This window comes from Drosophila subpulchrella, unplaced genomic scaffold, assembly GCF_014743375.2.
Source record: "Drosophila subpulchrella strain 33 F10 #4 breed RU33 unplaced genomic scaffold, RU_Dsub_v1.1 Primary Assembly Seq24, whole genome shotgun sequence".
In the NCBI taxonomy this organism is placed as follows: Eukaryota; Metazoa; Arthropoda; class Insecta; order Diptera; family Drosophilidae; genus Drosophila; species Drosophila subpulchrella.
This window is the reverse complement of record NW_023665550.1, coordinates 433,516-446,738: the sequence shown is the minus strand read 5'-3', so window position 1 is coordinate 446,738 and position 13,223 is coordinate 433,516. Positions and strand designations below refer to the sequence as shown.

Sequence of the window (13,223 nt, the reverse complement as noted above, 5' to 3'; positions counted from 1 at the left end):
AAAATGTTTGTGTGTTATCTAGCTACGCAACGCCCAGCGTTTACATAAATACATTAAAAATTTAAAGCAGACAATGCAAACAAATTGAAAATATTAAGAAGGCACGTCGAAGTTTTTATACTTTTCAAAAACATCTAAGTCAGAGTAAACCAAAAAAACTAGTTGTTTTATGCAGGAAGTCTGAATAGCATATAAAGTAGTCGAATTTTTTTATTTTTAAATGTTTTTAGTTGCAGTACTATTTTGTTAAATCTTATCTTTTAAATTAAATTGATCAAAAACAGGGATTCTTTATCACAATCTTCAGATTAAAATCAAAGTACCCTTCTGCCCAAGTAAACTACGCAAACTTTGAATGAAAAATGAGTTGGGAGAGCGAAGAAATTGGTCCGTCCATATCTACGTACGACTACGGGTATATATAATTGTATTCGTATCTAATCAGAGCGACAACCCGTCTCCTGGGCCCGCAGCTGGTTGCGTGTCTGGGCATTTATTTATTTATACTTATTGTGCCTTCGGGTCCGAGCCAGAAATACAGCTCCAAGCTGACCTCATGAATTGAATGGAATCACCCACCAAAAAAAATATATCTCTAAAACCTGGGCAGAAGTAGAGATTTATTTGTTATTTGCAAATGAAAGTACGCGGTCAAATTGGATCACAGTTTTGTCATTGTGGAGACTGAAAAAATTGAAGAAGACAAAAAGTGGACGCGGAATGAAATGAATTAAGTGCTCGCTTTTACTTGAGCTTTGTATCTGCAGCTGCGTCTGATTTCAGTTTCAATTTATCTTTATAAATTTCAATTTGGCTGCCGGGTAAAAGTGAAGCGATCGCGATCGCGCCCTTCTCCCGTAGTGTCTTGGTATATGTGGCTGTATCTGGTGGAAGGCGTCGCCAGTTCGTTCGCCCCTGGCGACAAATGCACCATGTAAACTAGTGTATCGTATCTAGTAGATACATTTCGCCCAGCACGTTTTCTTTTGGCCAACGGCCAATTGGAACAAAATGCCGGCAACGCGAAAACATACAGTCAAAGACACCAAATATATAGGAACTCTTCTATGGTACACAGGAAAAAAGTCTTAAATGGTGGGCGTTTGGGGATGTTTTTCATTAAAAATAATAAACTTTATATTGATGTCAGCAGTGCTTATTAACTAAGACTAATTAAAATATTACTAAGTGTGTAGGAAATCCTATGAAAAAATATTAGAATCGTTAAAAATAAGATAAAAAGAGAATAACAATTCTTAACTAAAAGCAGTCCTACAAATTAAACACAATTTTATGTGGCAAGTAGATATTCTAAACATTTTTTTTTACGTGCAGATAGCCGACTTCGTCAACGAGAACTTTTACATAAATTTAGTTAAGTGCTTAGTACATTCCTTTTTGGTATCTCGCTAATTGCAACTCATTTGCAATTGCTGCTCTCTGATGATTTCACGTTCAAGTACGCGGATCGCAGCGTCTGCAGCTGAATCATCGCAGCTAATTTAGGGGTACAAATATACAATCTTTTGTATTTAAATTAGCCAACTCCAACTCCAGGTCCAGCCAACCGAGAGCAATCGAAATAAAAATCACAAAGTGCCATCGCAAACATAAACTTCGAAACGTGCTAAGAGTCGTCAAAAAACGAAAAATTTGCAGAGAAAGTTGACGACTGACAAGTCCCCAAAGTGTTCAAAGTGTATCTGAGTCTCTCTTAATGTGCCACCCGCAAGATGACATCGCATTCCTACTATAAAGACCGCCTGGGCTTCGATCCCAATGAGCAGCAGCCCGGCAGCAGCAACTCGATGAAGCGGAGCAGCTCTCGTCAGACGACGCACCACCACCAGAGCTACCACCATGCAACCACCAGTAGCAGTCAGTCGCCGGCAAGAATCTCGGTTTCCCCGGGTGGTGCGGTATTACCGCCCAACAACGGAACTCTGGAGTACCAGCAGGTCCAGCGGGAGCAGCGGGATCGCGAGCTGTACAGTAACAGCCACAACAGTCATCACCACCATCAGCAGCAGCACCACCACCGCCACTCGGCGACTGGCAGCGCATCCTCGCCGCTCTACGAGACCAGCAACAGCCCGGCTGCTCCCAAGAAGGCCAAGCACTCTTCCACCCAGGCACAGCCGCAGGGTGGTTACGAGGATGCCCTCACCCAATTTAAAGGTAGCATGTCCATTTGGGATCACTTTATAGAAGATTGGGATATAATGCGTAAGTGGGAAATAGGATTTCCTCGATTCCTTTGTGGCATGTTGTGTTCCAGTTCTTTGATGTTTCCTCCCCTTACGTCCAACACAGATTTATTAATTGCCCCAGCGGAAATCATTTGCATTTCGAGTTCGCTTCGTTTGTATCTTGTTTGTATGAATTTCATTTATGATTCCGTCGCGGTTTCCTACCTTTTAAGCTTAACTAACCAGAAAACATGTTTTCCAACGACACCATATGACGGAAGCCAAGCTAGAGAGCAAATTATAAAGGGTCAAGGTTAGGACCCTCTTTAAATGCTAGCTCAGAGTCCACAGAAGTTTTAAGCAAATATTTAAGCTCGAAGTTTTTAACTGGTTTAAAGCTTTCTGGTGGAATTTATGCAAAGCCCAATGGAATGTGAAATAGATCTCCAGGAACGAAAAATGTATCTATTACGAATACATTACCTCACTTTTTTGCAATGCATTTCATATCTTTGGTGGACTTTTCAAGGCCTTATCGAGTGTTATAAATATATTACAAATTCCGACAATCGCCAAATATAATGTGTTGACACTTCTTGGGCAAATACAAATACAAATGGTGTGCGAACCATTAGACGCACCTTTCTTGGCACATCAGAAGTGATCAAATAAAAGGGTGTCATCTCGACCTTGAATTTAATAAGTGGGTGATCGACGGTAGCAGGGGTTTGTTTGGGGATCAATGCAGTGGATAAAACCACTCTGTTCCGGGCACCCCGATTTCGGTCATTCTGACACCAAAAATCTGTGCTGCCAAATCAACAAACTTTCGACTGTCTTCAGAATTCCGCGAATTTTAAAGTGAACTCATTTGTCCAGACGAAAAACGGGTTTATGCTGATTGACTTTTGTAAACATTTATATTAGCTTTTTATGCTGATGGTTATCCGTTTTTGATTGCCTGGCACTCATTTGCTGGCGCCGTTAGCTGGAAATTCTGTGGACTTGTAGATAAAAGCAAGAAATATTTTACTTTTCTAAGGTTATTAACATATTGTGAGTTTGTAATTTAAATATGGAAAATGCCTGAATTTCTTATCGTTTATTGCCAACGTTCACAAAACGATTAAGCTAACGTCATTCAAAATAAATAAAAAAAATGTCTCAAGTAGAATGTATCTAATTCTTTCTAATATTTAGGTACTACTCCATAAAGAAATAATCATTTTAAATATACAGATAGTTTGTTTGAATAAACGTTCGTATGTACGTTGGAATACTTTCAAGTAACTGTTTATATATATCCAAAATCAAACGTCCTTCTAAGGTTAAGTGTGCTAATCAATGACAATGACTAAATACAAAAATAAACATTAACGAATATCAAATAAGCCTCTTCGAACTCTTCTACAACAACTTAACGAACGTTTAATCGTCGAAAACAAATTCAACTTAGAACGTGACATCATCACGCGCTCTTCAAAAAGCCGCATACAGACACATTTTCAGATAGTGCTACCCTGTTTCGGTATTTGTGCCGGCGAAGTCGTACACCTTTGCACAATCATTATTTGCCTGAATATTTATGAACTCTTTGTGTGTTGTTCTTGGCTTAGAGGAAGATAAAAATAAGTCCGATTACGAATCGGGTTGTGTTGCATGCAATCGTGCAGAAAGATTTCTGCGGAAAGATCGGCTCCCCGATGAATGACAGAGTTTTCAAAAGGTGGATCCCAGCTTGAATGGAAAATTGCAAACGGATGAGTCATCGGCGATTGAAACAAGTTCATGATCTTTTCGCTTCACCATTTCACTCTCTCTCTCTCTCTCTCTCTGTTTTAACTTACCTCTAACTGAAGAGAAGGAAAACTGTTGATAGGGTATTTAAGGTTAATGGTACTTCGAAGTTTATCAAAACTTGGCGGAATTAGTCATGAAATTCCACAAATTATAAAACTGTGTATAATGAATCACTAGTTATGTTAGAAATAAAAATTGACTGAAAACATTGATGTCCAGAAACATCTTACGAAGCTTATACTATTCTAGAAAGCTTTACTGTGTTTGGACATTCCCCTCGACGATCTATCAATTAGTTTTGCAGTATCTTCAACAAATTGTTTGTCAATAAACACCGTTCTTTTGTTGACCATACAACCACATTAGTGCGTTAATATTTGACTCGTTAGACATTTTGTCGCCTAAAGAGCATACGTAGGCATATACTTATTGGAATCATAGTAATTCCTTCTCCAAGGGCATTTAAACTTCGTTCTTGATGCTTTATAGAAATTAAGAGAATGAGTAATGTTGTGGGAAGAGAGGGTTAAACTGGTTGGGATCGTCGACTATACTCACTTTTTCTCTCTGACACCTTATACTTTATCTGTTATCGCTTTTGTTTTGCTTTTTAGCTTCTGCTTTGAATTGCTCGTTATATGACTTGGTTGTTTTTTGTTCTACTACGTTTATGGCTTTATACGTTTGGCACTTGAATGTATCGGGTTTATCAGCCAATTTAATACTTTTTTGACTTGAAGTTTCTATTTGGCTTTTTATGAATCTGCAGAACCTTTTGTTGTTCCTCGTTGATTAGATTGTAATCAAAAGGGGTGGTTACCCTAAAAATTTGTCAAGCTCTGCCCCAGCATTGAGTTATCAGCGCCCAAAAACTCTACTAATTGCAGCAAAAACGTTTAACAGCTTGTAAATGCCTAATTTTTGTGCCGATAGTTTTGGAAACATGCCTATTCGCCTATCTGCAGACGGGTTATTCCCGCAAACAAACACACGTCATTTGTCAGACCAACAAATCAGAGCTGACGCTACCTAACTCCCGCCCACCCCTTTCTTATCGATTTTTGTATATATCACGCTAAAGGAAAACATTGACCAAAGTTTGCGGAGACCCTGAACAGGAATATAGATAGGGCGAATGTGAGGGCTAAATAGGGAAATCACACACTTACAGTACAAGCACTAATAAATCATTCATAAGCAAAGGAACAGTAGTTTAAAATGCAGAAATAGTCTTTGCCCTCAGAGAAACTCTTCCTTAGATGTTTTAAACTATACATCTTTTTTATAAATATAATATAATTAAATAAAACATTGCCCCAAAAATGTTAGGCTTTTTGACAAAACACTTTTTATAAAATAAAACTTTATACTGATTTTAGACAAAGGAAAATCAATTATTTGTTATTATCTAGAACAGATTTTACCTTTAAAATAAGCCAGCATAAAACCCAATCGGTTTAGTACAGCTTTTTCAATCCCTTACTCAACAAAAAAAAAAAAACATAAAGTTAAAGGGGGAGAAACAGGCCTCTACAAAATGGGTTGCGTATTCTTTCATATTTTCCTATATCCTTTATGAGGATATTCTTAGATCGTTCAGAAATAACTTAAAAGAAATAAATCCTTTTTTAACTGGGTGAAAAATGTTTTTTTTACACAAACTTAGCATTTTTCAATATAAGATGACGCCATTAGAGTCGGATCTTCTTTCGGCACAAACTTCCCAAGCCTTGCATGATTTTTGACTACTAACCAAAATCGAGTTTATCAAAACATATTAATATGTGATCTTTTTCTTACTAATTTCCCCTTTAGACGAACGCGATGCCATTCAGAAGAAGACTTTCACAAAATGGGTTAACAAACATCTGAAAAAGGTGAGTTAATGATCGAGCTTAAAAATACAAACATAAAACTCATTTCAAATTAACAAAACCTACTGATTTAATCAAAAATGCAGCATTGGAAGTATGCTAAGGTATTACCCAGTTATCACTTAAACTCCTTAGTTTTTTTTACAAAGATAAATACTGATTTTCGTACGATTTTCAGACCTATACTATGCTACATGTTTGTGTAACCACAAATGGCATACCCTGTTGTTCTCAATCAGTAAGTCGAGTTTAAGGGGATTAACTAAAGCTAAACCCAAATATTCTTTGATGTTGTCTTTTTTAAGTTGTTATTGCCTTGCAGAAAGTATTATAATTTCGAGAAAAACTGTTGGCTTCATTGACCAGACCATTCAATTGTATTTTTAACTGCAAGGGCATATAATCTTTTGGTTCATATTTTTTCCTTATTTTTTACGTGCTGCTTTTTTAATATGTTAAATATTACCTTGCGATTTGTTTTGCTGTTCAATCCCAGCAATTTTGAGTTGTTTTGTTTGCATGTCGTGGCTTCGGTTTACTCTCTAGTTTATTTGAATTCACCTTTTACTGGTATTTTGCAACCGCCTCCCCCACCTGCAGGCCAATCGTCGTGTGGTGGACTTGTTCGAAGATCTGCGCGATGGTCACAACTTACTTTCACTCCTGGAGGTGCTATCTGGCGAACACCTGGTAAGCGTTATTCAATTGGTTTCTCAGCATTTTTGTCACGCTCTCGCCAACGTTTCTTTGTTCGCATTTCCATGTACTTTTTTAGCCACGCGAGAAGGGTAAAATGCGTTTCCATATGCTGCAGAATGCACAAATGGCTCTGGACTTCTTGCGCTACAAGAAGATCAAGCTGGTCAACATACGCGCCGAGGATATTGTGGACGGCAACCCAAAGCTGACCCTGGGCCTGATCTGGACCATTATACTGCACTTCCAGGTGAGTTGTTGAACACATTCGATAGGTATATGTTTTCATTGATTGAGCAATTGGAGCAAAACCGTGGGCGCCGCTTTGGTGGGCAGCGATTCAAAGTCAGCGAGACAGCAAACGCCCACGAACCGCTCTTGCGACTAACTGAAGGTGACCCCGGTCTAGAGTTTGTTTTCATTTGGGCGTTTGGATCGATTCATTGAGCCGACTTGGCAGCAGCCCACACATCGCCAGATAGGTACAGTCTTGACACGCTACGAGCTACGCGCGATCCACCCAAAGTTATATTTTTGGCGAACGCGGCCCAGCCTTTTAAGGCAACCCGATTGCCTTCTCTTTGCCACCGCCGCCGACTGACACACATACGATGATGCTGCTGCTACAGTTCGTCAGCAGCAAGGCCGTGAGTTGGCTTTGAAGCCGGGGGAGTTTGGGAAGGGGGTGGTTTGGGCCACCTACACAACAAAACGGATGCAGTTTTGAAATAATATAAAAGAAACGAATTTTTTACGAGGTGTGTATGCATAAACTGTATACAACAACTCATGCAATCAACGAGTACCTATAAACAAAAAATATTATTTTATGATCTTTAATCCTGATTTGTTCTCATAAAAAAGGTATAATATCATTTAATGATTAGTATCATTAACAAGGTTAAAATACTAATTGGACCTTCACCCAAGAAATAAATGTTTAATTAATTAAAATAAATAACAAACTTGTAGTAGAGTAATTCTTTATGTGTATAAGAATAGTAACTGAAAAAAGTTTAAGAGGTTTTTAATAAGCAATGTTATCAAAAGGCCTATGACAAATCCGTATGAAACTCGCACTTAAAAACAAAAAATTACTAATTTTCATTAGGGAGTCGTAAAGTAAAACAAAGAATTCGAGATGAAATGATTGTAGAAAACGCCTATTAAATGTTTTTCGACACTGACTCATCGCTGAGATACATTTCCGCAGTATGTGTGTCAACTGGCTGCAAACAAAACTTGGATATTTCGTAACTGCCGACGAACGCAGATGCATTTTCCAAGTCGTCGTTGGATGTCGATGTGGCTGCGGCTTGGCTCCGACTTGATCGATGGCGCGCATAAATGCTCAATGATGCTGCCAGTTCAGCGACCATGAGGCAACAGCAACAGCAACTAGCAACAGCAGCAGCAACGTCAACGACAGCAGCAACACGCAACTCGGGCCGCCAAATGGCGCTCATTCAATTGAGGCGAACGAATTGTAAATCACTTGACAATGTGAAACTCAATCGCGCGTCATTTACTGCTTACTGTTTTCTGTCTTATTCATTATTTCTTGTCTGCTTGCCGCCAAGGATTTATGTATATTGTATATGCTATTGCGGGTGCCTGATGTCATCCGATCTGGCTCTGAAAAATATGCAAATTCAAAACGACCGACTTAAAAGGATATATCTTGTTTTGCATACCAAACGATTTTCCTTACAGCGTTCTCAGTCTCATTTAATTTTAAGTTATCCAAATCCAAATCCAAATCGCAATCGACATCTTGCAGTTATTACATAATTCCTATTTCCATTCGCGAGCGAAAAGCGAAGCTGCTTTGTATATTCAATTAATGATCGGTGTTTTGTGGGTCAACGTTGAGAAAATATATTGTTAAAGGCGAACAAAATAATAATAAGCGCCGGAACAATTTTCTAAACAGCAGCCGCTGGCAGTTTGTAACGCTGCTTGGCTTGTAATTAAGTTATAAATTGTGCAAGCGAATCGATTTGATCTATGAACCACCCACAACAACAGCAAAAACAAAACAATCAATCAGAGACTTTACCTTTGCTTGAGACATAAAACCTGTTGAGCTTTGTAGAGTTTTCTAGTGCTTTACACGTGCTTTCAATGATCGCCGTACATATTAGTGCATATTTATGGCCGCTTTTAGCTTAATTATTACAGGTTTTAGCACGCTCTAGATAAACGATGATCGCTTGACTACAAAAATGTAATTTTATAACTTCATTTAGGAATATCACTAAACATCGCATTTTTTGGTCAAATATTACATTTTCCTTAAAAACATTATTCCCCCAGCTTGATGAATTATTATACAGCTCCATTAGGATCCAAACGAAAAGTTGTTGTGGGCAGTAATACGCGATGTACGGTTTAGGGTATCATTTGGTTCCCCTCTAGCGCCTTATCGAGAACCACAAATCAATGGCTAACCTTGCAGCTGCCACGTAAACTTCCTAAGCCGCTCAATTGCTGAATTTAAATAATAAATTGCCGTGATCCCCAGGCGACGGTGTGTGCCAAATCGCCGAGATCTGTGTCGAATTGTTCTGACAAACGTTTTCATTATGAGCATCAGATAATTTCTCCAGCAATTTGCCATTTTTCATTGCTTGTTAGTTGGGGAGTAAGTGCGGGCATGTGTGCCAGGCATTTATATTTCGTCAAAATGCCGTGGCCAATACGAATGTTTAGTCAGGGCGCTAAGCCATGAAAAATAACGCCTCGAAAGAAAGCCGAAATACAATAGCTAGAACGATTTCGAAACCCAGACGTTCTCACGTCATCGTTCGAATTTGAAAAGATTATTATTATCTTTTATTTTTTGGATTATTGTGTGTGGCATTTGATTTATTATAATACGCCAAGGTATGTGTTACAATAAAGTCAATGCCAGTTGGGGAACAGCAGCAGACAATAACAAGAATTACTTGAAAAAAATCAGGTGGAGTAAAGGCGGTTTTTTCTTTGCTGCCCTGCCCATGACATCAGCGTTCCTCGGTTCTCGCCAATCGAAAGACTTCAACGCAGGCGGCGAACTCGAACTCTCGACCAGCTGGCTATGAAGTATATGAAATGGCCAAAACAAAATGCCAGCAATACCAGCAACAGATGCACTTACTCGTCTTAATTTATGACATTGATGACTGAATTTTTGAATAGCTTGGTGTGTGGGTTCGATCTCGATCTCGATCTCGAAATCTATCTATAGCCATCGCAGATAAAGCAAACAAAGTTTTCATTAATAAATCGACAACTTGCTTTTGGTCAAATAAGGAAACAAGATGCCTGACAACCTCTCTCTTTCTAAATATGATTTGCCATCTCTTTCTGCTTGGCATGCAAATGTCAAGCTGTCTAGAATAGTTGTTTGCAATCGAGGAGAAGCATTTACCAGTGTAAGTGTGTTCATGACTTGTAATTAATTTGAAATCTCACCGCTGGATACATTTCAAGTGTGTAGATGGAATTACAAGCGGCTACGTAAATGATTTGATTTGCCAATGATGATGAGCCCACACGGTGATATCCCTAGGAATGTCAGACGAATTTGGTGCGACACCTACACCTCACTACACACCCACAAGTTCCGTCCGGGGCTAAGGGTAATAACTAGAACATGATGTTGCACAGAGAAAAAATAGTAGGAGGAAGATAATAGCAGTGAAGACTAAAATTGTATTTATTTTTCCATAAGTGAAATTTACTGGGGGAATGGGAATCTAGGAGCGGGGTGAAAGAACATTAGCAGCTACTGATTTCGCTTTGTTTTCCCACCACAAACAACACAATTCAAGTGCAAAACACTGCTCAAATTACGAATAGTGCCAAACATAAAGCCGCATTTGTTTACTGGGTTGCATCATATCAGTATTAATAAGCATATGCCCAGTGCGAGTACTTGCCCGTAATTCCGCCCCACTCTCTGCGGTGCATTCCTTCGGCAGCTAATTAGATTTGCAATTCAGCTGCACAGTTTCAGAGACTCGGGGAACTCAAGGTGAGGGGTCTACGTCTGCCTGTATTGACTGTAATGACTGTATTGACTGTGGCGATTCGAGAGTGTGTGTGAATCGAAAAACAACTGACAGCAGTTAAGAGTATTTAATACCCATACATAAATATGGCCAGCAAATATGCCGGGCCAACAGCTGTAGTAGTCGCAGTCACTGCCTTTTACTCCATATAGGGCATCGCCATCGGGGGCTTAAGGCATGTAACATGCTAATTAACCCATGTTGGCCGTACGAGAGCGAATGTGTCGAGTGTTTGTATCTTGGGCAAACACGAACAAAAGGCACTTCCGTCTGGATAGCTCATAGCTCAGCCTCGGATTTCGACACCCACTTTAATCCGTTGGACTTTCTTGGTGCAAGACTATTGCAATAGTTCTCAGTTACCATATTTGGCTGGAGATTGATAGGGGAAATGCATGCAATGTGTCGGTAATTGCTGCTAATTTGCATTAATTATAATCTAGTGCTTCCCTTACATTATTACGTAAGTGTACTTTTTCTTCGGGGTTCGAAAAGCATACACTAGAAAAAATACATTTCATTCATGATCATTTTGTACAATTTTATGTTAGTATAAAGACAACACATTGATTAGGTAATATGTATTTGATAACTCATTTTATAAATAATAATTTTATACATCTGTACTGATTTAAATTCCTCAAAAACAGGACAAATTAACTAGGTCCAAAACCTTTTTATTTTCCCAAAAGGGTTTTTTCCGCATTACCTCATTGCTTAGTTTTCTTGTTCTCCACTTTTTCCGACTGTCTTTCATTATCTGCTCTGAGTTAAACCTGTTAGCATCATTGGATATTTCTGTTTTGCCATGTTTTTGGGTCACCCTGCAAAGTAATGAGTTGGTCGTGATGTGTTATGAGATTTAAAATTAAATTGCGAAGAGCCAAAATACCATGGGGTCAAAGTGAACCGATGTTGTCTTCGTTCTATTTGTATTTTTAGTTAGTTAAGTTTTTAATCGAAATGTTGTTCGTTGTTCACATTCCACCACCGTTTCGACCGTTTCGACTGTTTCTTCATTTATATTCTGCCTTTTGCGCTGTTCCTTGCCATCATAAGGTTCTCAGTCTTGTTTCCATCTTTATAATTATTCTTTGACTTTGTGTTCTTGTACTTTTGAGTACCTGGAATGACGTATTACCCGCCGTGGGGCGGCTGATCCACTGAGTGAGTGGTGGCTACCACAACAAAATTACGAAAGAGAGAGGGACATCTCGAGTCCGTGTTGTGTAACAAACCCTCTGCCTTCGTTTGGCTAAGCTTTCTTTCGGGGTGCCATTTGAATTTAAGGGAAGTCTTGAACTAATAAAACAATATGAAAATATTTATACCCGCCTATATATATCTATTATTAGTTTAGATCCAATTAAGAGCCAAGTTTACGAACTAATCCATTTGAGCTTCCTCTAACGCAAAGTACACAATACTTTGAACTGTAATGATGTATAGTGCAATTGAACCTTTAGGGTACCAACCTTAAAGGCATTTGTTAGTCCTTACACACTAAACCCATATTTTTGTAACTGCCAAAGTAATTACAGGCCTAAAAGGTTTTTTCTATGTATTACCACAGCTCCAAGAGAGCGTAATTTACAGTTTGTATTGGGAAGGCATCGATAAAAAATATTAATTTCTGTCACCGTAGGTGTTTGGATTGTTATGGGAACCCCGGAATGATATGTATATCTGCATTTGGAATTATGGGCTTGTAAGGGTATTTCAAGCATCGCCGCCCTTGTTGTGTTTTCGTTGTTGTTGCTTCTGCAGTGTTGCACACATACTTACATATGCGTTGGCGTGGGCGTCTCGGCTGGCGTCGGCGTTTACGTTGCCATGGTTGCGGCGGCAAAGGCACAGGTGTTGGTTGCAAATACGTCATCGGTGCGCAGAGCAGTGGTGGCAGAATCAGGTGGAACGGCGGCAGAGGCAGCGAAGGCGGCAGCGGAGCTAGCAGGCCATAACGGGGAAGGCAGAGGCAGAGCCACCAACACAGCCACACACGCACAGCTGTCAGCACGATCGCGATTCCACATATTCCACGGCACAAAGACCGACTTTTGACGCCGACGTTGACGTCAACGCCAACGCAGACAGCGCTCACCATGTGCCAATTCCACTTTGTTTCAGCTTCGCTTCTATTCTTGCCTGTAACAAAAAACAAAGCAGCGCAGCCACGCCGACGCCGGCAGAGGCGTCAACACCTGGTCAAAGCCACACTTTAAGCGTTTTAACTTGGCCCGATCGCTTTTAGTTGTTGTCGAGACGCCGCCGATTCCATTCACGATCCCTCTCCATAAAACATTACCTAAAAACCGCATGCGTTTCCTAGGAACCCCGGAATTACAAACCTACGGGAACGGGCCTTAAAACCCCAGAAAATATTTACAAAGTGTGTGTTTAGAAAGCCTTTAAGCCAAAGTCTTAGCCCCCACCCAGAGTGTTTTCAATCAATTAATTCGCCTTGCCATGATGTCAGAATCTTGTATTATAATCGCTCTGGTTTCTGATTTATTAAATGCCGCCAATCTCAATTGATTTCAATCTCTCGCAATTGAGTTCTATTTCAATTATTTTTATGACGAGTTTATTACCAAAGTGCGGCACGGTTT

At 39.5% G+C, this 13,223-nt stretch overlaps 1 protein-coding gene and 1 long non-coding RNA gene across 24 annotated transcripts in view; one reads left to right on the top strand and one right to left on the bottom strand.

Annotated features, from left to right (window-relative positions):
• Positions 1–13,223, top strand: part of LOC119559408 (microtubule-actin cross-linking factor 1) — a 69,238-nt gene that overhangs the window by 12,100 nt on the left and 43,915 nt on the right. For 8 of the 23 annotated variants that reach the window (XM_037872490.1, XM_037872489.1, XM_037872486.1 and 5 more), the window contains exon 1: positions 12,872–13,003. Coding sequence is in view for 15 of the 23 variants with exons in the window: in XM_037872477.1 (XP_037728405.1) it covers positions 1,734–2,226; positions 5,805–5,866; positions 5,950–5,967; positions 6,042–6,101; positions 6,464–6,553; positions 6,639–6,809 (894 nt within the window). In the remaining 8 variants the exon portion in view is untranslated. Of the gene's footprint in view, positions 1–1,541; positions 2,227–5,804; positions 5,867–5,949; positions 5,968–6,041; positions 6,102–6,463; positions 6,554–6,638; positions 6,810–12,871; positions 13,004–13,223 lie in introns of those variants that run through there. The other 15 variants (XM_037872493.1, XM_037872491.1, XM_037872492.1 and 12 more) reach the window with 7 other exon arrangements.
• LOC119559412 lies at positions 7,571–8,361 on the bottom strand. Its single transcript, XR_005220765.1, has 2 exons — positions 8,254–8,361; positions 7,571–8,194 (listed from the first exon to the last, which is right to left on the bottom strand). It is a non-coding gene; the product is annotated as an uncharacterized LOC119559412 (long non-coding RNA).